The sequence below is a fragment of the Oryzias latipes genome, chromosome 10 (genome assembly GCF_053564925.1).
Source record: "Oryzias latipes strain Hd-rR chromosome 10, Olatipes_Hd-rR_3.1".
Taxonomy (NCBI): Eukaryota; Metazoa; Chordata; class Actinopteri; order Beloniformes; family Adrianichthyidae; genus Oryzias; species Oryzias latipes.
This window is the reverse complement of record NC_136246.1, coordinates 14,979,231-15,003,669: the sequence shown is the minus strand read 5'-3', so window position 1 is coordinate 15,003,669 and position 24,439 is coordinate 14,979,231. Positions and strand designations below refer to the sequence as shown.

General features: G+C 39.0%; 1 protein-coding gene across 7 annotated transcripts; it reads left to right on the top strand.

The window, feature by feature from the left end:
* On the top strand, positions 1 to 20,895 carry mbnl3 (muscleblind-like splicing regulator 3). 7 transcript variants are annotated; one of them, XM_011479999.4, is made up of 9 exons: positions 1 to 298; positions 5,678 to 5,992; positions 6,453 to 6,681; positions 12,959 to 13,123; positions 13,535 to 13,708; positions 13,788 to 14,021; positions 14,633 to 14,786; positions 16,417 to 16,511; positions 17,259 to 20,895. In XM_011479999.4, the coding sequence occupies exons 3-9, from the start codon at positions 6,508 to 6,510 to the stop codon at positions 17,259 to 17,261; spliced, it is 999 nt and encodes a 332-aa protein (XP_011478301.1). In that variant the 5' UTR covers positions 1 to 298; positions 5,678 to 5,992; positions 6,453 to 6,507; the 3' UTR covers positions 17,262 to 20,895. The 7 variants fall into 7 exon arrangements, with proteins under 7 accessions (XP_011478301.1, XP_011478299.1, XP_078810188.1 ...); XM_011479997.4 differs by having other exon boundaries at positions 17,262 to 19,825; XM_078954062.1 differs by lacking the exon at positions 16,417 to 16,511 and having other exon boundaries at positions 17,262 to 20,895.
* Positions 20,896 to 24,439: the final 3,544 nt, after the last annotated feature.

Below are 24,439 nucleotides of genomic sequence, written 5' to 3'. Positions count from 1 at the left end.
GCCTTTCTTCCTCCCCGCCCGGGCTCTGCTGTCGCGATCAGCCTCGGCTCTAGCTAGCACTAGCACCACCGCTGCCGCGCGCCCAGCTAAACCCCGCTTCTTTCTGCCCTTCCCTCTCCAGGCTGCAACACGTTTTATGCTTGCTTATCGTTTTTATTATTTCTTAGCCCGCGTATTTCCTTCTTTTTTCCCTCTTATCAAGGCATGCCGCGTGTCATACACATGAAGAGGACGTTTTTATATCTTTTTGACCTTTTCATTTTGCAAAAGATATTTAACTGTTGGGACTAAAAAACAGGTGAGAGTCTGAGCTGTACTTCAATACGGTATCATTATTATTCCTTTTAAAATATATATATTAGCAGATTGACTTTGAATGTTGTTTAAAACACACATTTCACCTATTTAATTTGCCTTTCATACTTGTTGCGTTGTTGTTATAATAGGCGTAACAAATTAAGAAATGAGTCATAACATCGTCGATTCAGATTCCAACTAGACTGCGTAAATTATGCTATGAGCGCGTGCCCTACTTTGCACCTATGACGAGGTTATCATTTTTAAAATACACAAATACACAATTAAAGAAATATGTTTAGGTGTGAAGTTAAAATGATTAGTCTTCTCTATGAAAGTCTTGACCTTTTTCCCCTCTTTTAAGAGGAAAACGGACAGGTTATCCTCTTCTATGGAAGCAGTCATTGCAGGAGGCTGTAAAAGCGTGTCCTTGTTTGTCCTTTTGTGTGGTGTCAGACGTTCAAGCCACCATAGTATGCTGTGTTGTCATTACTTGCTTCTACATAGCATACACAGTCCTCATAAAGGCATCCTCTGGCCCTTTTTTGTCTCCTTTTTCTCTCCAGCACAGCCAGTCAAGACAAGTTAACATTTCTGGTTGTGGACTCTGTACCAGTCTGGCTAGTTTTTCTTTACTTTATATAAACAGAGATAAACTGACACAACACGTGAACAAACAGCCAAGGCTTATAGTCACATTTTCCCACACAACCTGTTTTCTTTCTTTTTTTTATTTTTTATTAATTGCTCCCAGTAAGCTTTTTAAGCTGTGCTGTTTTATTTAATATGTAGAAGCAGTAACACATTTGATAGTAACCTTTTTTTTAGTTTGTGAAATCTCTCCTGCTATGATTATTAATCCCTCTTTAAATTATTGTTCGAAAGAGTTTTGTTCAACGTTTTTCCACCTTTTTGTAGCTTTTCAGATATTTGGTAAAATTCTCCAATTTGATGACAAATTCTCCTTTTATGGTTGCTTGAATGGGAGCTTTTGTGCTTAAATAGACAGATTAGTGATACTTAACCTAATTATTTTTGCTCACTTTCCTCATGCTTTCCTTCTCATTGTGGGTTTTTGTTGTTTTCGTTGTTCACTTTTCAGATCGATCACCTGATCGTGCCGTTGCTAAACAGTGATGTGATTCTGTTTTATTTTTTCTGTCACTGCTCTAAACAAAATGTTTATGAGTCAGCTGAAACATGGAGGCCATGTTGGGAGTGTCCTGTGTTTTAGGTTTGGTATTTTATGTTTCTGGTAAGAGTGGAAACCACCAAGGGTTTGGGAATGAGGTTACACCAGTTAAAATGAAATCTACCACAAGACACTGGCAGATTTAAAAATGAAACCGAAGTTTAATGGGCCTTTTGATCTATGTGTTTTCAATGCTACAAATAGACATGTACTCACTGACATTCCTTTTTCTCTTTCAAAATGAGCTCAGTTTCTGAATTACCCTTCATTTGACTCTTAATTCTCTTTAACCTAGAGTACAGCAGTTCTTGATACAAGGAAAAATGAAACCAGTCTTAGTTTTTCCATGATTTCCCATCACGGCTTCTGTTTTATATTTGTACTTTAACTGAAACACTTTCATTTGTTTGTCAGTTTGCAGCATATGGAGACTTTTAGGTGCCTTTCGGCATCAAGGTCTTTTCTACTCTAATATTTCTACCCTGTGCGCCTTAAGTATGATTCAGTTAGCTGCTGTAAAGTCATCTGGTGAAATGAACCCCTCTCTCTGTAACTCATCCGTTTAATTTGTCTGTCAGCATGTTGTGGTAATCAGCTGCACTTATAAACCCATTGAATGCCCACTGCTCGTGAAGGTGGAGCCAAACCCTCACAGCAGTCTCCATGCAGACGCCAGAGCCCGGCTGAAGGTTACGCTGTCGGAAGCCCTTTGGTGCACTGTGTTTGACGAGGGACGCAGTGCGCTTGAGTCAGCCGCAGCTGCCCTCATCTGTCCTTCTGGTGCCTCACCCACTCACGCTCCACCTTCGTGCTGAGCCACACCTACATGCTGCTGGAGCGCCTTCCACCTGGAGGACAGACAGGCAGCAGAGTGATGACGGCTGTAACCAGCTTTTATCCGATTTTTGAGTGGCATCTTTGAACATTAGCACTCACCCTGATTGGTATGATTGTTCCTATAGGCTTTGTTCAGCCGTTAATACTGCTGACATAGGAATGCAGTGGGTGGTTTTTTTCAGCTGTTTTCCAGTGGAACAGATCTCTTGTGGGGGTTATTAAGCTGAATCATTGTAATAGATGTTAAAGGCAAAATTGATCTGTTTTAGATATAAGGACAGTTTTTGTTCGTCTGTATCTTTGTTTTTGTCACAAAAGGAGGAGAAAACATGTATGGATTTTATTACCAACCCCAGCTCTCACTATAATTTTAAGGCAGGGAAACTATTTTGAGTGCCACTCCAGTCATCTTTCGATCTGTTGTGAAAGCGTTCCCAGTGGTCTTTTAATTATGACTATGCCATTTTTAGCCAAAAAGATAAATACCTGTGTCTTTTTCTTGGACATAGTTTCTGCAGAGCGGCAGGAGTTCATTCGAAATTTACCTCTGAGTTTTAGGTGAGACTGTTGGCACTGAGCAGCCCCACCCCAACCTCACCCCCCAACCTAACATTACCAGTGCAACAAAAATGGCGAGCATTATCAGAACTATCTAGCCATGCGGTTTTGAGCCAGATTCCAGCTAAAATGACGAAAACAAAGACGTTCATGGATCTATTTGTCTGCAAGTGGATGCATCAGAATGGAGAGGAGCAGTTTGTGACTGATTGTAGTTTGAACCTAGCTAATACAAGCTTTTTCAAACAGCTTTTTTTCCTTCCTAATGGGCGGCCGATCCATGATCATATGTTGCAGGTTCGATTCCCGCCTTGCACGCCCATGTGTCGAAGTGTCCTTGGGCAAGACACTAAACCCCACCTTGCCTCTGGTGGGAGGTTGGCGCCAGTGTTCGGCAGCGGAGCCGCCGCCATCAGTGTGTGAACGCCTTGGGCCTTGTAGGTAGAAAAGCGCTATATAAGCATACGCCTTTTTTTTTTTATATACGTCCTCCATCATCAGAAACATTAGACAAGAACATGTTAAAAACAACGAAAACCAAATTTTCATTGGAGTGGGTCTTCAAAGTAAAAGCCTTAGTCACAAGTGCACCTCTGGTGGTTCCCACTCTAAACTGCACATAGCCTTTCCATATTGTCTTAAGTAAACAGCCATTAACTAAGAACCAAGCCTTCACTATTTTCAAGTTTCACATCACCTTGTTTTTTAAAGAAAAAGTCATCAAAGCATGCCTCTGCTACAGCATTTTTGTTCCTTATTTGCAGTAAAAATCATCGTGTTTATGTCAATAGCCTAATGTGCTGTTAAATTCTCTCAGAAATGTCACGCAATGCTTAAGTCTGTGTAGCTTGACCTCATCTTCTGTTCCTCTGTCCTTGCATTTCTGCTGTCAGTAATTTAGAGACAGCAGTCATTTATGAGTTACTAATTCATAAAGTTTACTTACTGGCCTTTGAAATGTCAGGTTTACTCGTTCACTGATAGCTCTCACTGATTTCTCTGCCTCATCATCGATATTGCATCAACTGGAGGTGTGTCACTTTTAGCCTACTTTATTATAAAGCATAATTTTTCTATTTTTATCTGATCTTGTTGTCTTTTAGTTTTCAGAGAGCCTCACAAAGACACCAAAGGCACAGCTTTTGACATTTTTAATGATAAAACTAGGGACAAACCTGCTACGATTCCCTGGACTTACTGTTGCTTTATCAGCAAACGAAAAGTCCTTCCCTGTTATATAGGAAGGCACCGGTTGCACTATAAACTGAGGTTACTTTGGAGATGTGCCTGAGTGGCTTCATGTATTTCTAAGGGTGGTTGTAATGGCAGCTGTGCACAATTTGTTGTGTGGTGTTGCAAGAATGGAAGGAAAAAGCAAAGTGCTGTGGGGATTTTAATGATGTGGGATGCATATTGCATCGTCAGGGTGTCCAGAAGCAAAGGCTCTTGATGCTGATGTGGACCTGAAGGCAGGACAGGGAAGCTGCAGGATGACCGCTTGTCTTGTTCCCCTGAGAAAAGTTTGTATTGATCTGTTGGTTGGGTGGGAGGAGGAGGAGGCTCAGACAAGCAAAAATGGTTACGCAAGCAAAGCAATTGCTAGATCTAACATCTTATTCCTCGCTCTTCTGGGTTGCAGGGACGTGTTTTTGTTTGTTTGTTTGTGGGTGTATTTATATAGTGTCTACCTCTCCATTGTCCCTGTTTGCCCCTTGGTGCTGCAGTAATCTCTTTCTGGTCTGTGGATCTATCTGCATGCCGTCATACACAAACCATAAACACACACACTCCCTCTCAGCCTCCTCCTGCTGCTTCCACCGTCTGTGTTTGCTGCCATCATATGTAGATTCTGATCAAATGTGGTCTAACGCCTTCTCTTCTTCTCTCCTGGAGTTTTGCTGTGTGTCAAGGTGCTGCATACAGTTTTGCAGTTTTCGTTTTGTGCTTGTGAGCGTCACCTCTTTGGTTGTTATGTTTATGCACTTAGTGTGCAGACATGTCACTGTGCTCCCGCAGTGAGAGCTGAGCAGCAGGCTGAATGCATCAACCCTGAATCCAATAGCAGCATGACTAAACACGATGCAGCCAAGAAGAAAGCCTTTTGTTGTTGGAGCTGTTGTGCAGTTTGATTGTTAGCATGTGGCTCAGTCATGACTGCCATGACTGAACTTGTATCAGTGAAATACCAAGAGAAACAAGGACAGGCTTTGGAAAAAGGAGGAGCCGTGTTTAATACATGCTTTGCCATTGATCGGTGCCTTCCTGTAAGCTGCCCTCTGATTGGCTGTTTTTCTGCTGTGAGCACAGCCGCTGCTGTTGTCAGGAACTGCCCATTCTCCTTCTCCTTCCTCCCTTTCCTATTAATAAGTGTCAAGGAATAATTTTTGTTGATAACCCATGTTCCAGGATGTCGGTTTTCAAAGGCAAAGGATTTATGTGTTTGTGCTATTACTTTTCTGCTCTGTGGTGTTCACAGAAGTGACGTGTCTGTCCTGTCTGCAATCCCCCTGCATCCTCCCTTCTCTGTCTCTCCCTCTCTCCCCTGTATCACTTAATCAAGACATAGCTTGCCCTTTCCTGTTCATTGCTGCCTCCCTCCCTCCTGTATGCTTTCCTCTCTTTTTGTTTGCCCTCGCTTTTCTTTTCCCATTGGGTATTTTACTTCCACCTTCCTGCTGTGCGATCCTCATCACCCTGAATCAAAAGAAGCCCTGCGTGAGGTTGCAGCTTGACAGCAATATTTTTCTCGTCTGGCGTTTTGCTAATATTTGCCTAATTTCTTGCAATTCGCAGCAAGGCAACAAGCAAGGACATGCAGCAGGAAGGTCAGTGAGCAGGATGACAACACAGGGATATGGAAGAGTGAAGGAGAGATGAAACAGCCACCCATGTAAAAGGAGGAAGTGGAACTCCAAAGTGCCTACCGCATGGTTTCAGCAAACGAGTCTGTTGGATTACAGCAGGACAGCAGGGATCAGTGTGTGCTTGGCCTTGAATGGATGCAATATTTTATCGTGACAGCCAGAGAGCCATCCTCCCACTTTGCTGAGCTGCATTCCCGTCATACCCCGACTTAGGCTGTAGCCTCGTGATTACAAGGACATCAAGGTGTGAGGTTCTGCTTTTTTTTTCTTTTCTGTTTTCTTTACACCAATCTTTTGTGTTCCTCTATCAGGCTGCTGAAACACAGCCGCAGTAGAGCTACAGTGACTGTCCCAGTCTTGAACATGTTGCCATGAATGTAATATAGACTTATTGGGAATCAGTGTGCCCTGGTGAATGTACAGACACATCTAAGCTGACCATAGTGATTTCCTATTTAGTTTTTTCTTTCTTTCCAATGCAACAGAGCTGGTCTCTGTCGACAAGCAACCTCTAGTATCTCACCCAGTGAAACTTCAGCTGACACTTTTCCCAGGAAGAACTAATAAACATCCCCTAAAATAAACCAACCAATCGGACCCACTGTGTGTAGCAGAAAGGAAAATATTCTTTTGCTTCTGCTTCACCATGTTCTTTTGGGGTATTTTCTTCTTGAGTCACCATTAGTCATCCTTGCTCTCATCAGACAGTTTTCCCATCCATTCGGCCCCAGCACCTTACAGTGTCTGTGAGAAACTCAGATGGCTGTCAGCATGACCATGGGGCGAGACACCAAATGGCTGACCTTGGAAGTGTGTCGAGAGTTTCAGAGAGGCACCTGCACTCGCTCCGATGCCGACTGCAAGTTCGCACATCCCTCCCGGAGCTGCCACGTGGACAACGGCCGAGTCATCGCCTGCTTTGATTCCCTCAAGGTACCGAAGCATCAGACACAACACACAACTGTCCTTGTTCTGCAGCTTTTTTCCCCATGTTCTCCGCACTCTGGTTAGGTGCTGTGTGCTTTACAGCTACAGTTTAGATCTTCAAGTGCATTCATCCCTGCAGCCCCCTGCTTCTCCAGAAGAGTTGAGGATTTTGTCTCCTTTCTCAAATCTTGAGAGTAAACTACAAAAACTTACATTTTGTTACAAAGAAAGCCAAATTTATTGTGTATTTAAACTATTATCCCGTTTACCTTTCTGCCTCACAATTTAAATTGTTTTAATGTATTTATAAGTACAATTAAATCTCATGTAAATTGTAGCTAATGTGCAGATTAACACAAATATTAAAGATTGGTGCTGCACAGTAAAAGAAAATATGTGCTTTCAGAAATATAATTGTAGTTTTTAGAAAATCGTGTAAAAGTTCTTAAGCTTTCTGTTGATGCCAATGTAGATTTCATTCAGTAGAAATCATCAACAATTACAATATGATTGCTAATTTAGGTATGGATTTTAATTTTATTTGGGTCTCTTTATTTAAAGTTTAATTGTTGATGCTAATATTGCCACTATACGTTATATTTATCTGCTTTTTTAAAAGGTAGCTCATTTTGCCTTTAGAATAATGTTAAAGCACTAATGTGAAACTTAAAGATTTTTGCTGCCTCTTACACATTATAATCAGTGACGTGCAGTCAGGAGAGGCAGGTGAGGCTGTGCCTCACCTGTCATTATGGGAAGAAAAGAGAAAAAATAAATTCAATTATTATATTTAATCAGTAATTTGTGCTTTGCAGTCATTTTCCATTTAAATGTACCATTTTTGGGTGTTTTTTCTTTTCAAAATCGCTGAATTTCCGCATTTACCGTTCAGATACTAAAAAGTGACGTGCGATGAGGCACCAGCCCGCTGAGCCTCACCTTGGATTGCGCAATACCTATGCAGTCAGACGGTACTGCTGTCTCTCTGTATGTCGGTTCAATCACTTGTACTATATGAGCTGAGTTAACATAATTTAGCAGATGTATATGATGTACAGTGTTTGTTTTAATAAATAACTGTATGTGAGGGACGTGTTTCTTGTGCTGAGCGCTAAACGCCGGCGGAAAAGCCGCTGGGTGAGGCCAGCAGTTCTTGTGCCTCATGTTAGGGGGCGCCAGTGAGCCCTGAGATTATGACGCTAAAAAATACTAGAATAAGTGATAGCAAGCGGCAAGTCATTTTCTTCAGAAGGAGCGGCGTATGGACTTTATTTACAAGTAAAGGTAAGACGAAATCATGAATGAATGTTTTATGAAGATCATCAATCATCACGTCATCATGTCTTACAGACGAGGTAAGACAGGAATCTCCCTGGACAATGATGTTTGCAGATGACATTGTAATTTGCAGTGAGAGTAGAGAGCAGGTGGAGGAACAGCTAGAGAGGTGGAGGTTTGCTCTGGAAAGAAGAGGCATGAAGGTCAGTCATAGTAAGACAGAATACATGTGTCTGAACGAGAGGGATCAAGGTAGAAGCGTTAGGTTACAGGGGGCTGAGGTGAAGAAGGTGCAGGAGTTTAAGTACTTGGGGTCAACAGTTCAGTGTGATGGGGAGTGTGGAAAAGAGGTGAAGAGGCGAGTGCAGGCAGGTTGGAGCGGGTGGAGGAAAGTGTCAGGAGTGTTGTGTGACAGAAGAGTGCCAGCAAGACTCAAAGGAAAGGTGTACAAGACAGTGGTGAGACCAGCTCTGCTCTATGGGTTAGAGACGGTAGCAGTGAGACAGAGACAAGAGGCTGAGATGGAGGTAGCGGAGATGAAGATGTTGAGGTTCTCCTTAGGAGTGACCAGGTTAGACAGGATAAGGAACGAGTACATCAGAGGGACGGCTCATGTTGCCTGTGTTAGGGACAAAGTCAGAGAAGCCAGACTGAGATGGTTTGGACATGTTCAGAGGAGGGATAGTAGATATATTGGTAGAAGGATGTTGGAGATGGAGCTGCCTGGCAGGAGGGCAAGAGGACGGCCAAAGAGGAGATATATGGATGTCTTAACAGAGGACATGAAGTTGGCTGGTGTTAGGGTAGAAGATGTCCATGATAGAGTGAGGTGGAGGACGATGATTCGCTGTGGCGACCCCTGATGGGAAAAGCCGAAAGAGAAAGAAGAAGATCAATCATCACGTGCTTTTTTCTATGCTGCAGTTTGTATATGAAAAAAAACATGTTGAAATGATATTTTAAACAAAACACGTTAACTGTTGTCAATTAAATGGTGAATAAGTTACTCAGTATGGTTCATATGTTTGTAAATCTGACTGATGACGTCAGTGCCTCACCAGCCATTAACCTCACCGCACGTCACTGATTATAATATAGCTGAATTTTGCTTTAAATCAAGAAAATTAACTTAATTATCTTGAAATAAACAGAAAAAGATTACAAACCCTTCCTGATTAATGAGATAACTGCTGATCTTAGTGTAAGTTGCTCTGCTGATGATCTGTTACCCAATCACTGCTGGTGAAGGATAGTTGCCTCTGCAACATCAGAACTGCTGCTGTTCTGACTCTCATGCTCTCTTCTCTATCAAGTATTCCACACACAAAAAGTCTTAAGAAATGATGACGCCCCAAGTATTTTAAAGGTGCTTTGACTATCAATGACCTCTTTTGCTAAAAGCAAACTAGGCTGTTGCTGTGCTGGCGCGTGTCTGCGCATGTTTGCTCTGGGGACATTTTGCTCCAAAGCTTCCCTGCAGCAACGAAGTGCATCCCAGACAAGGGGCTTTCTGTCTGGGTGCAGCTGCTGTCTCTTCGTTTATTGAGTTAGAATTTATTATTCAGCCATTTTTCTGTGTTATGTCCTGCAGAGCAGGAGGGGGAGAGACTGAGAGAGGGGGCCTAGCAACAGCACAGGAGTGCATACTGATTGGACAGTTTGATCTTCCTGAGTGGCATGGCTGTTTTTAGCACAGAGCAACAGCGTGGTTACGTGCTGGTCACATCGAGGTGAGCAAGAGGCACGCTTCTTTGACAAAAGGCAGCAAGGGTTCTGTAAGAGCTGTCTTCTGGCCATGGAGTTACATTATTAGTTGGAGAGAAAAAAAATCAAGAGATTGGCTGAAGGTCAAAGCATTTACTTCACCAAGGGCTGTAAGCAGGCCTGCAGCTCCAGGATGGTAAACAACAGTGCTCACTGTCCATGCACTCATTGTTTTGAGGATTACAGTCAGCTGACTCTTTACTTTTTCCCATTAACTGAATAGAAGCACAGAGAAGCACCACTCTGCAGCTTACAGGCTGCTTTCAACATCACTACTTCCTCTTTCTCTGTGTCAACCCCCTTATTTGTTAATTTTATGGATTTATCTGCTAATGGCCTTCCTCCAAACTGTACTTCCCTTATCTGGCATCTCCAAGCTGGTCCAATCCAGCTGCTGTCATTCCCCACAGCTCCTCCATTACCCCTGTCTGATCAGTGTGAACGTGCTGCAAGGGAGGCAGGGTGAGCTCACCACTTAGTTTTTACCTTGTTAACGGGAGTGCTGTTGTCATCCTAAATGGTTACCGTACTAGTTTGTGCATCACATCGTCCTTTAACTTTTAAAGAAAAAAGAGCATTCTCGTTTAATTTATAATTTTTTTTTAATGGCAAATCCCAAAGTTAGGCTTTCATTTCAAAAAATTAATGTAATTTGAATGTACAATTTTTTATATAGCCCTTTACTGCTAAAAGCTACTTAATTCTAAAACGCAGCAGATAAGCTCCAATAAAAGTAGTGTTTTAGAGGCTTTGCATGAGCTGCTTTTACTCATTTTAACTGATAATAGAGAAAAGTCCTTCTAAGACCCTCTCCAATGAAAATTGGTGTTTTTAACATGTTCTTGGCCATTTGTCTGATGATGGCGGACATCTAAAGAAAATTGCATTGTTGAGCATTTCTTTATTCAAATCATTGTGAATCAGGACCAGACAAAAATGCTGTTTGAAAAAGCTCACAAATACAATTGGCAGGCCAGCTCCACTCCACCCTGATGCATCCACTTGCAGACAAATACATTCATGTATGTTTTCATTTTCCTCGTCTGAGCTGGAATCTGACTCAAAACTATACAGCTGGATAGCTCCAATATTGCTAGTCATTTTTTTTGTACCAGTAATGCTAGCTTGGGGATGTGAAAGGCTTTAAGCTAGCAAAATGGAAAGGGGGGTGGGGTTGGTCCATGCTAAAGGCAACTCCTATGGAAAATTCCTAATGAACTACTGGCGTTCTGCAGAAAATATATACCAAACAATGACACAGGTTTTTTGATTTTGACTAAAACTGCATACTAAGAATTAAAAGACCACTGAAAACACTTAAAAAGAGAAGATGATACCTTCAAATAAACCTAAAACCAGACAAAATTAAATTGAAATATAGTTTAGTGTATATATTTTACACTATGTTGCATTCCTGACATTGCACTGCTTAACATATGAGACCTGCAAAAAATGTATCACCAGATATGTGTCAAAATGATGCTGTTAAGCTTAACCTAATACCAATATCACAGATTATACATACATTTTTGAATTAGTGTGACAGAAATGCAATGATGTTTTCTTTATAATCTCCACTGACACCACCAGGGTTTGCCAGTACTTGTAAAACTGAATACGCCTTTTTGTGGTTTTGTTGTTTTTTCTAGTTGGATTTGGAGAAAGTTTTAAATATTCTATATCAGCAGCACAATTAAAATTCTCTTTGAAAGCAAATGCAATAAAAATAAATGACATTTACAAAGAGGAGTTTTGTACATCGGAGTATTAGGGCCACCATAAAAAGAAAAAATAAACACATTTATTACAAGGATAAAGTTGTAAAATGATAAGAAAAAAGATTTTATTCTGTAAATTTATTTATTTATTTTTATGGTAAGTTTTGACTGGTGATTTTAAGTTTTCTTTGTTCTTTAACTGTTAAGGAAGTCTCTGGTTAATTATTGGTTATTCTTGAGATACACATGTACAGTAGAAGTTTCCCTTTGCTGCAGAATTATATTTTTTTCTCTTTAAATAGTAAAAAAAAAAAATGTTCTTCCCCTTAATAGCAAACTTTTAACGTTTGCCTTCTTGCTCAGCGTTTTATATGAATAAACGTGGAGTTTTGTTCACCAAGTCTAGTGAGTACACTAAAGTAACTAAAACTTAATTAAATGTTGTGTTACCATTGTAGCAAAACATGGCTTAAGACACTCCAAGTGAATTTCATTTTGGGGAAATTCTAAAACACTAAATGCACATTTAGAATCATTTTCTCTCTAGTATTCTAGTACGTTGGCCAAACTGGGCCGTCAAGTTCTGCAGTGAACTTCTAACCAGCAGGTTGCTGGATTCAGACTAAGTACAGTCACAGTCTGATTGCACCTCTCGTAAGCAGCAAATTATCACTGTTTGTGCTGGAATCCGGTTGTGTTATATAATTTCTCTACAATTTTAGATGTAAAAATATTTTATGTTACTTTTAGTTTTTTTTTATTTGATTTCTCACAGGTGAAAAAGGACAATAGACATTTCATAAATGCTTCCAGCTGCCTTGCTTATCTTTTCCTATAGGTTGACATAAAGGTTTCTGAATGTCAAATACCAATGTTGTCTTTATAAAAACAGGGAAGTTATTGTTGATGTGTTTTTTTTAAGTACAGAGTTTCCAAAGTATTAATTTTTTTCATTTTAGTTTTTTTTTTACCTGCCAGGAATCCTTGAGAAAGTAATTCAATATAAGAGTAAGAAACTGTTTATCCTTTTTAAAAAAACCAACATTGCCCTCCTCAAATATATGACTGGCTTTTATGTGGTTATTTTATTTTAGGAGCTGGTGGATTTCAAATCTACCGTTACTCAGTCAAAAATGAGCTCCTAATCCAAATAAAAAATAAATGTCTTGATGTAAAGAATATGTTAGTTTTTACACGAGAACACACCAAAAGCTCCTTTTATTGAACATATCTCTAAAAAGTCTGACTAAAGGGAAGCTTTAAGAACACAATTTAGCATAATTTACAAGCTGTATTTGTTCAAATGTTTGAAAAAGCACCGAATCTGACGTGTTTGATTATTATTACTGGTTAATAAGCATTGTAACAACAATAGAGCCATAAGAGTGAGTTGCAGTGAGATGCTTAAGGTTGTTTAAACTTATGTCTGTAGCTCATAAAGTTTCTCAGCTAGAGTGTTATTTCCTTCCCATAATCCCTCTGTCTGCCTGCTTTAAACCCTGTCTTTCCTGTCTCTTCTTCAGGGGCGTTGCACACGGGAAAACTGTAAATACCTGCACCCTCCTCCACACCTGAAAACCCAGCTGGAGATTAATGGGAGAAACAACCTGATCCAGCAGAAGGCCGCTGCAGCCATGTTAGCTCAACAGGTGCCGTTCTTTCTGGCTGGAGCACAACTGCCACCCATTGTGAGCGACCCGCAATAATTCTTTGAGATGTGTTTTAAACATGCTGTTGAGGCAAAATTCATAAGTGCCTTGAATTGCAAATGATGCCATATGTCAGCTTTTTTTCTTTAAAAAAAAGATAATTTCACCACACCTTTGGCTAGACTTACCATAATGTATTTTGTCTAACCTTTGTTCTTGTTATAATGAAAAAAAGGCATTAAGATTTTACATTTAAAGACTACCTTCCAATTTGTTTACAAAAAGAGCAAAATGTCAAAACAACTGTTAAATCTCACTAACCCAACTCATGTCTTAGAATCTGAAGGATATCTGCAGATGAGATCCTTTGTTCTACCTGTTGTGTTTTGTCAGCTCATCACTGTCATTAGTTGTTTTTCTCCAGTTCATTTAGTTTTCTGTCTGTTGAAGACACAATTTTCAGTGACGCCCTCCCTGGCAACAAACCCCACCATGCCATTCAATCCATATCAGGCCATGGGCTTGGTGCCTGAGCTGCCGCCCCTGCTTGTCCCTGGGAGTCCCACTGGTCTGCCAAACATGGGAAATATCACCTACGCACAAAAGCGCGCAGACAAGCTGGAGGTACAGTGTTATCAGTTGTCCTTTCTGTCCAAGTCAAATGAAAGGTAAATGTTGATCAGTGCCCTGTTGTCACCGTCAGGTTTGTCGAGAATTTCAACGCGGGAACTGCACAAGGGGGGACTGCCGCTTCGCTCACCCTCTAGAGGCCGGCATGGTGGACGGCAGGGAGAACTGTGTCATTGTTTGCATGGACTACATTAAAGGCCGCTGCGGCCGAGACAAGTGCAAATACTTCCACCCCCCTGCTCACCTGCAAGCTAGGATCAAAGCTTTGCAACACCAAATCGGTCAAAACAATGCGCCTGCACCTATGGTGAGGATTTGATTGGTATTGATTGGATTTGATTGGTATTATGAATGGTTGATTGGTGAGAGTAAGCAATTTGCAGCATGGAACAGTAAAGGTTTGAAAAATTAAAAATAGATTTTTCTTAGATGAACACATCTGGTTTATGTGAGTCATAACATTTTTGGCGATAATTAAACCAGTAAAGCTCAACAACCTCCTGTTGTAGATCAATAGAAACATTTTTTCAATCAATTTGCTAGATGTGTTTTTTGCCTTTTAATAATATAAAAAGCAAAAAATACATTTGGCATATATTTATAAAAGCAAAACGCCACCGGTAAGTCCTTTTGATTTTGTTATTCTGCAGTTAGGTGCTTCAACTGCATCCCTGTTGCACAATTAAATCGTATTAATGTTGTTTCCCTCCAGGCCTGACCCCTGGACTCTGCTAAATCCCTGTAGTACTCTACATCAAATACTACAGCGCCCTCCGGTGGCTGTCACAAAACTCACATACTGACTAGAGAAAATCCCCAAAAAACTCACCAGTCATTAGATTTAGGGGTTCCTTCCCTAACCTATGGAGTGTTAAAACATCAAATAATGTTTCCTTTCTTTGATATCCTCTTTGTCAGGCTGTGTCTCCAGTGGGCGTGCAGCCACTACCAAAGAGGTCGGTTCTAGAGAAAAGCAATGGAGCTGGTGCCGCAGTCGTCAATTCCAGCATGTTATACTACCAGCAAGCCCTGGCTAACATACACCAACAGCAACCAGCCTTTTACCACACATGTAAGTCTCTTAATATAAAAATGTTCAAGGCATCATGGAACTATTAATACATGGAATGATCACAGTCCATGAAGGTTATGTGATCGGCTTTTCCAACAATGTATGATACATTTTATGATCGTAGAATTTCCTTTGATATCTCACCGTTCTGTGCTCTATCACGCTGCTCTTTCCTTTTTTTTACTGTTTCAGACACTTTGATGTGTACATTTGAGCTAGCTGCACAAAAAACTGTTTAGATCTTTCAAAACGTTACACTCTTTAATAAGAAAATTCATACATGCTGCAAATTTCTAGTGGGATTGTGTAAAATTGCACTTCAATAAACTGTGACCAAAAACAACCATGTTAGAACCTGAATGTCCTCATACAGCCTTTAGTTAAAAACTATGAGAGATAAATATTCCAACTTGAATTACAGTTATTTTGTAAAAACTGTTGCAACTGCAGGGTTTTGGTGTTGTAACAGCCCAAAAATATGCCCACAAGATCCTGGAGATTGATTGCTTGAGGTAAAAGAAGCATTCTGGGAAATTGAGTTTGATTTGTTTGCTGTATCACTGACTAGCAGAAAATCAAGAATCAAGCACCAAGTCGAGAGAAGAACTAAATCTTAAATTTTTACTCAAAAGCCAAATAGAAGCAAATACATTCCTCTTTGTTTGGATATGCGATCCAAAGACTGTTTTCGTAATTGTTTTGTTTTCTTCTTTTTTGTTTAGGAGGGAGCAAATCTACACTAACATTAAATACATTTGGTTAACTCAGTGACATTTCATTTTCAATGAATTTAATGTCCCGTTTGAATTGATATTTCAGCTTGATTTGTGTTTGTGTTCATTCAGATACTTAAGTTTATTCTACCGACAACGAAAAGAAGCATAGGCAGTGAGAATAGAAGGTTTTGAGAAAACATGAAAGATTGCAAGATTTTTGTTGATTACAGAGAAATAAGACAAAACATTATTGCAACTGCAGGGTTTTGTCATTTGCAGCTTGGGTCATGGAATCACTTTAAATTGTTTTTGTTTTTTATCAAATTACTTCTGCCGGGGCTTAAATGAAGTATAACATGCTCTGATCAAATGTCAATAAATATATTTTGTTGTAAACTAAATATATTTATCATGTTTACATAACAAATATAAAGAAAATGAATTAATACAGATAAACATATTTTTTAAAAAATAGTATCAGACAGAAGTAATCATAAATGGTGTTATTACCATTGTAGTAATATTATAAAAACTACAGTTCTGTATATTCTTAAAATGTATTCAGCAAATCATTTGCTCATTGCATGCACATGTCAGTTCATTGAGTTTGATAGAAAGTACTTCAATCTGATTAAATTGTACAACTATGTTGAGTTGTTTACCAACTACTTGATGTTGAAAAATGGAATAGTTTTTTTCAATTTTAGAGCTTAAAATCTGTGATTTTCTTTCTCTGATTATATTTGCATGTTTCCTGGCTCCTGTTCAAATTCATCCTGGCTACATCACTTGACTTGTGCCATGACTTTTACCTCTACACATTTTGCCATGGTAATCATTATCATTCCTGTCCCTCCCTCCTTCCCACCCACATCTTTGTCCTTTGTCGTTCGTCTGATCCGCCTGAATTAAAGTTCCCATGATGCACGGTGCCACCACCTCCTCTGTTTCGTCGGCCTCGACCCCAGTCACCAATGTTCCTTTTGCTGAATCTGCCGCCTCGAATCAGGTTTGCTCTTTGATTTCAGTTTTAATTTATCTCTATAGGTTCTTTTCATTGTTTTTCTTCCCCACATTTGGTCAAAAAAGCACGCGCTTGTAAATGATCATGGTCACATTTCACATTTCTTCACGTTTCAGCCTGTTGTCACATGAGCAAATGATTAAAGCTTTTAGTTTGACCAAAAAGGAATCTTAAAATACAAACGACTTTTTTGTTTAGTCTGGTGTTTACTTGCAGTAATCATTAATTCATTCGCTGTTGCTCTGTGTCGGGCAAAGCTGCTTTACGTGTCATCTTCAAACAAACAAACAAAGAGATCTTATAAAATGTGTTAATGTTGTGTTCATGGCAGTCTTCTTGTTTCCCTGATTTCTAACTATATTTGATGTGATCACACTTGCCTCAGTAAGCTAACATTTCAGATGTAACAGCTATTTTAGTAATTCTTCTAATCTTATTTATCATAAATGGATACATTATCTATTAAATATTTACATCTAGGCTTTATTTTGAATAACATGATCAAACTGTTTTATTCCAGTAGCTCAGAGTAAAACCCAGTAACCCAGTCTAATTTGTTTCAAAAAAAATTTGAAATGTTTGTAATTTTGCCATCTAGTTAATATAAATAAAGTTTAGCATCTCAATGAATTTGAATTTTTAAACTCCTACAGTGGACCTTGTTTTAGTGACAATTTTTATGTCTATTGAAAGCTAAACAATCATCTTTTTTGTCCACGCTTTTTCTTTCAGTAGACCCCCCAGAGCTTCTGGCCTCTGATCCAGTAGAGCTCCAGTACGTTCCCATGGAAACCCATTTCTGCCCTGTCCCCAAACTGCTGGTGGCGGCTCCAGTGGCACTAAGCTCAGTAAGCCTTTCCAGAAACCCCAGCTAGAGTCCCGAAAACACTCAGCCCTGCAGCAAACGTGTGCCTCCCGTACAGTGCACAGTGACTAAAGCGGTGGCAATGTGAAACTTGATGTTTTTGAAAGTAAAAAAGCTGCAATGGTTCATGCCATAAAAAGCCTGGACATATTCTTGTTGCTTTACAGCCGCCATTCTGATTAACACTGACTTGATGAGCAATAGAGCTCCCTTCTTCTGACAGCCATACATGCCCACACCTTAAAATGTGCTGCAAAGGTGCACAGGAACACACTTCTGCACACATCCACGAAAACATTTAAGACTAGACGCCCTTAATGGGTTGCAGCCATTTCAGGAGCCAGCAATGTTGACTGTTCCAAAGTCAGAAGCTCATTCTGAAATTCAGAGCTTGGCAAACTGATGTGCTGCTGGTCTTCGACCATGAAATGTCGTTGAATGAAAGTGTTTCTTAACATGTCATGCTTTTGTTTCAAGGTACCCCTAAAGCATTCAGTTTGTTCTCTCAGCATCATTCCCGCTTGAGGAATTGTTGATAAGAGGAAGGTTGTTTGTGCCTTTATTATTTTCTGCTCGTATGCAACTGAAAGCTAGTTTCCTTAAATAATTTGAGAAACATTTGAGAAACAAACTAAAAGCTCTATAAACAGCAATGGCCGATAAATATTAAGCGTTTCGTTACGTGGTTTTATTCATTTTTTGTCTTATTTTATAATCAATGAATGGGTCAAATCAGAATTCGGCTTATATATAGACATAGAAAATCAACAAGTTGAGTGATGGAATGAATTAATCAGAATATAATGAACTATTCTAAAGGGGCTGTTAGTGTTTAAACAAGGATTGAATGATAAACAAACTGCCTTAAAGCTTGTCTAACTTCTCAGTTGAAGAGCTCATTGTTCAGCTATTGACATATATTTGCATCAATCTGAATACAGATTTAGCCATGATTGCATTTTCCTGTTTGTGTTGAGGGTATGGAAGCTAAAATGACAAATTTGTTCATTTTCTTTTCTTCATATATGACTTTAAAGAAAAGGCGTAGAAGCTCTCTTGTGGGCTTTTTTCTCAAAAACACTGTAAATAAGGGTCCCCAACCACAGCACTGTGGACAGGCAGCAGGCTGTGAAACACTTGTTTCAGTGCTGAACAACACGAAACAAGAACAGATTAGAAATAACTCTAAAATACTTGTTTTGGTGTATGATTGATGTGAAAAACAATAAAGCCTGTAATGTAATGACGCCAAACTCCAAATGATAAGGGACATATTTGACAGTGGTTGCTATTTTGACTGACACAACCATATCACTGAAACATACTGCTACAGCCACAGGCTCCCATGATGCCTTTGTGGGATAGTTGCAGGAAAACAAAGAGAAAATGATCTGTGTTTGTAAAAAGATGCAGGTATTGGGATGCTGATGGACGCGACAACTAAAATAGGGTGTTCATAAACCTGCAACAGCATCAAAAACACTAAAATTATAACAGCAAAAGCTACACAGATCACTGGGAGAGAAAAAAAAGCTGGGGATTCCTATTGAGTACCTTTGTTCAACTTACATCACAGTTTTGTCTTTGATCTGGCGAAAATCTTTTGAGTTGTAGATGTTTGAAAAGGACAGGGTTAACCTGAACTTTTCCTCCACTGTTTTTGTCGTTTTTGACTAAAACAGCGTTGCATGTGTTATGCAAAAATGAACAAAAGTTCAGGTTGACACATGCCAGCTCTGTTGAAATGCGTTTCTGTTCATCAGGTCAAATGTGATAAAAACTTCATTGCCAGTCCCTTGGCAGCATATTTTTGGGCCTCTATTTGATCAACTGAGCTGCAATCAGTTTGATGAGGAGATAAAAAATAGGAATGTTTTCCTTGCAATAATGATTCTCTGTCCAGTTTGGACAATCTGTAAGTACCTATAACACCAAGCTTGTTGGTTGATTATAGCTAGGTTGTTTAAAAGAACTTCTCATCTACATTTTGATACTAAAACAAGCTTCTAGCCATAAATTTGTCTGTAGATGTTCTTTTCTTTTTAGAAATGAGCTGATTGTAAGACTCTGTGGAGTTTCCACGCACTAGGAAAACAAGACATAATAACCATAAAAAGTTTAATAATTTTATTAGTGGGCTACTGTACAGTATAATTAATGTGTAAATATCCGAATGATCAATACAAATTAAGGTGGATTTAAGTTATGCATGAAAAAAACAGTATAAGGTTGTTTTAAAAAAAACTGTTAGCCCATTTCAAAAGGTTTTTTGAACTTGGATATTGAATATAACATTTAAACAAACTATTCAAATAATATTAAGCCAATTTTAGAAGACTATAGGTCAAAAAGCTTTTACCCCAAAGAGAAGAAATATTTAGTTTTGTTTTTTTCTTTTCTGACATGACATTTTTCCACCTGTGCAAAAATAAAATCAGATTCAGAATGCATCTTGTGAGAACACAGAATTAAAATATTTTAATATTTAACTAAGAATGACCCAAACTTATTTTTTTCTGTTACGTTTTGGTGACAGTTGTTGCACAAAAGGAGCTGAATTTGTTTCCTAATGTGCCTAAAACATTGTTGCATATGCAAGGAAGTGCCCATTTTTTGGTATTACCTGAGTCACACAGACCCGTTTGGAAAGAAAAAAAATTGATTTGTGTGTTTAATTATGTCATTTCATTCAGTTTTTTGCGTAAGCGGCACAATATGCTTTGTTTAAGGTTCTTCAGGGAGAAAACGTAGAACTTGAAAATGTCCTGTCTGAATTCAAAATGTGTCATGTTTCTGCTGTTGTCTTCTTTCTGTCATAAGTCAAAAAAAACTCTAAATACTGAGTTGTGGTAAAGTGAGGAAGTCAGAGAATAATTATCCATCAGAAAAAATAAATAAATAAAGTAGAAAGTAGTTAGATCATTGATGTAAAGGAGAAGCGGCGTCTTTTAAAACTGGACAGAAATCATTTTTATCCACATTCGAATGTGCCTCTTTCAAGTCTCCTTGAACCAACACTGTCAATAGACTGTAAGACCTAACCAGTGCTCACAGTTATGCTTAAAGATCCAGTTTGTACTCTGAGGCTGCTGTGCTGTCTCCTTACTATATAGAACAGTGACTTGTGTGCATACTACATAATTGTGTCTGTAAAGAGAAAAGTGACAGCAGATTTAGTCCTTTATATTTGCTGACGATATCACTGCATTTTTCAACTCAACATTATTAGTTTCAAATAATGTGTTGTGAATGTATCTAATGCAAAAACCGTACACATGCCTCTCTAAAAGACAGGCATGCTGAAACGATTAACTATATATAGACTATTTAAGAGATATGCTTACACTGTGTTAAGATGTATCAGAATATGTGTAATATATATAAATTAATACATGTTGTTTGTGGTTGGTCGGACTTTTAGAAATAGTCACTTCCAGAAACCTTAGATCTGAATTATACATATGTGAAGTGTTAAAGGGGATCACAATACAATTTGTAATGGGATATATGTGATTTTTTTTTCCTTATTGGAATTAAACATAGTTTGGTTCTTATCAGATATTTTAAAACAATAGTTCAAGCAAAACAGGTGAAAAGTTTGTGTTGCCCCTGTTTTTTGTGTTTTTTAATGAAAATGACAGCTCATGTCTGAATTAAAAAAAGTTAAATGCTGCAAAAAAGTCGACATAAACTCTAAAACACGGAGGAGGAGGAAACATAATGAGTCAAAGTTGGGGATTTGTCCAGTAATAGAATCATTCTGAACCAAAACAGCCACCACATCATTCTGCAGCTAGATGCAGTTTTCTGTGGTATGTGGCGAGTTGGTCATGGGTTCATCCTGCAGCAGCACAACGCCCCTAAACAAAAATCCAGGCTATGCAGGAGAACTACCTTATCTCATCTTGAAGTCCAGCACACTCTTCAGACTGAAACTCCATCCAGTTCCATGGTTACCGGTTTATTCATACTTTTGCAGCAGTTAAGGATCTCCCTTTAGGGGTCGCCACAGCAAATGAGTGAAAGCTGATTTGGCAGAGATTTTTCAGCCCTTCCTGACACAACTTGTATTTTATTCGGGCTGGACTTGCCCAAGTACCAGCCTTGATGAAGCTCAATGTTCACCCTGGGAATCCATCCCTGATTTCCCATGTGCCAGTCCTGCGCTTAACCACCTGAGCTATCCGGCCACTTTTGCAGCAGTTAAGAATATATTCCTGAGAACATTCCAGTAGGATTGAAGACAAAATGTGAAGCATGACGGCCAGTGTGGCAATCTTTGGAAGCAGGAAAAAGGAAAAACCGGACCTGACAGTCAGTTAAAGCAATGACAGGGAGAGTGATGAGCTGTTGTTTCTGATAGAGATGGCTGCACTACTTTAATGGGGAAAAAATATGTTTTTGCTGTCTTTCATTTAGACTATTTTCCATTTAAAAAACACGTAAAACTGGGGTGTTTAAAAACTTTTAACCAGTAAGGCAAGCAAGCATAAATATTTATCAATTAAAAAAAGCCGAAGCAGTTACCAAATTACTTCCATAGGAATGAAGAAGAAAGACTGGCCTCGTGCTTAAAAATGACCTTAAAGAATTTTATAAGAGCAATTCATTGCAGAAGTGCTAAACTGTGATTAGCACTTAGGTTTCATACTCTGCTCCATTATTGTTTTCATTTTAATTGGACAAAAAGGAAATTCTTTAAAGTGCTACGTTATTGATCTAGAATGTTAAATGTTCTTTTTAAAGATTCGCTAACTATCTGTTATTATTCCCTGAAATATAATAGAGAAATGTACTGTGCTTTTCCTGAATATCTACAGGAAAACAGGGTTATGGGTCTGTAAATGTAGTTTTGCTCATTTTCAGATATCTGGCAGAGCTAACCGCATTTTGTTGACCTACAAACATTACATTCTTTGCTTTGTGACTGACACTTTCAGCATCATTTATTCAAAATGTACAACACAAACACAGCCATGCATGTGCACATAGATCCTCAGCCTGCAGCCAGGTTCACTGCTTGGTTGGAAACGCTTGTGTTGCTGCAAAATGAGCCGTTTGCAAAAGCGATCGGGCAGGAAATTCTTTTATATGTAGTGATCATGCACAACAGTAAAATCTAAAACTAAACTTGGAAAATGTATACATACACATTTGCAAACCTACTAACTAAATCCTGCTAAAGCATAACTGCAGACATGTAAGCCTGTTTTTTAAAAACATTCTATTGAAATAATCTGCACTCGGGAAGGGAAATGCATAAGAAAGACATCAGCGGATGAAAATGTAAAAACTTGATGTGGCACCTTTTGATTGTCTTTACCGTGGCGATGGCGGAGCTGCTCTCCTCTGTTATCTCTTCATGGGGAGGCTGTGTACATAACAGTGTAGACAGACCATCCAGCAGACCAAGGCTGCAATGCTTCATCGTTTTCCCTACCAATACTGCCAGCTGGGTTCATCAAGGCTGAAGCTGAAGCATTTTGGGGGGGTGGGGGGGGGGTGGCCTTCACCTGTCTGGGTGCCCCAGTCCGTTCTTACAAAATGTATTTCTCATTTGTTTTCTTTAGATGAAAAGGATCTATATTCCCCTGACATGTGCCTGTAAAATATGAAGCTTGAACCAGCAGATTAACACTTAGATATGCAGGCTCTAACCGTTGTTTTAAATGTTCAGGGGCAAAGAGTTCATGATGAAAGGCTTGAAATTGCTAAATGCAATGCCTAATTCCCTTTACTGGGAGCTGGGAATGTAAGCTAATATGACAGGCTTCTCTCCACCTTCTGGTTTAAGCTTTACATTTACTCCAATGATACATTAACTTTATAAAAAAAAAAAAAAAAGCATAAAAGGAAGAAATAAGGAAGCATTTTAGCCGTCAAACGCTGAAACTGAAAACTAAAAGACAACACATCCAACTGTTGAAGATGTCTGTCAATGATGCTGAAGATTATTCTGAAAGATCTGTTTGTTTCTAAACACCCCCAACATTAGAACGTTGGAATAACATGACACTGGATTTCTATCATTGTGCCTCTTCTGGGCATTTTATTTTAATTGTATTTGTAATTGCATCCACGATTTGTTTCAAAGTGTTTAGGTTTGGAGAGCGGTGGTGTGGCTTGAGAGAAGACTGTTTTTCCCGATCGCTCTCATGTGCTTAAACTCCTTCAGGCCTTGTTGTAGTTCCATCAGGCTTTCCGGAACCGAGTACCATTGACAAAATGCTTAGATCACCTGAGAGCTGACCGACTCAGCAAGGAAACAGTTTCTTCAGTCTTGACAATACAACTCAATAAAGGGCCTTAATTCTTCATAGTTGTTAAAAGAAGTTAAATCTGTGAGAATGGCACGTTTTATATGGGAATCATTTTTTTTATAGTTATAACCAATCATGGCATGAAAAGCATATAAAAATGTATCATTTATGTATAGTTAGCTTGTCTAGGACAACTGGAAAATATGATATGAAATTAGTTTGTACACCAGTCATTGTTAATGGTAAAAGTTGCTGTGACCATGGCAACAAATTGACAACATGACTACCTTTCTCTAATCCCATTGTTCATTTTTTCCCTAGTGAATAGAAATAATGTTAACTTATTTAAAAGGGGAATGTCTAATTAGTTTGTCTTGTTCTTGAAATACGATTAAATATTTTATATGAGAAACTTTAATTGCGTGTAAAATCCAAAGGTTGTTAGGAGTGATGACCTGTTGGTTTCCTGTTTATTTCACTGTGTGGGTTTCTTTCTTTTGCTGTTTTTTTTTTCTTCTTCCTTTTTGAGATATAAGAAAGGTCTTTTAATAAAAAATGCCTACTTGTTAGGGATGTAAAGGGGCTTTTGGACTAACTTTAAGATGGTTATCTGCAAAGTCAAACTAGTTTTGCCTGGTGGAAAATGCAGATCCAGGAGCTGGGTTTGGTCTCCGTTGAGGCCAACAAAGTGGTCCAGAAGTCTCTTCCTGCCCAGCTGTGCTGGGTGATGTCGATCCTGACAGAGGTGTATACGAATGTGTGAAGTTCACCTTGTTTGCACTTATGTA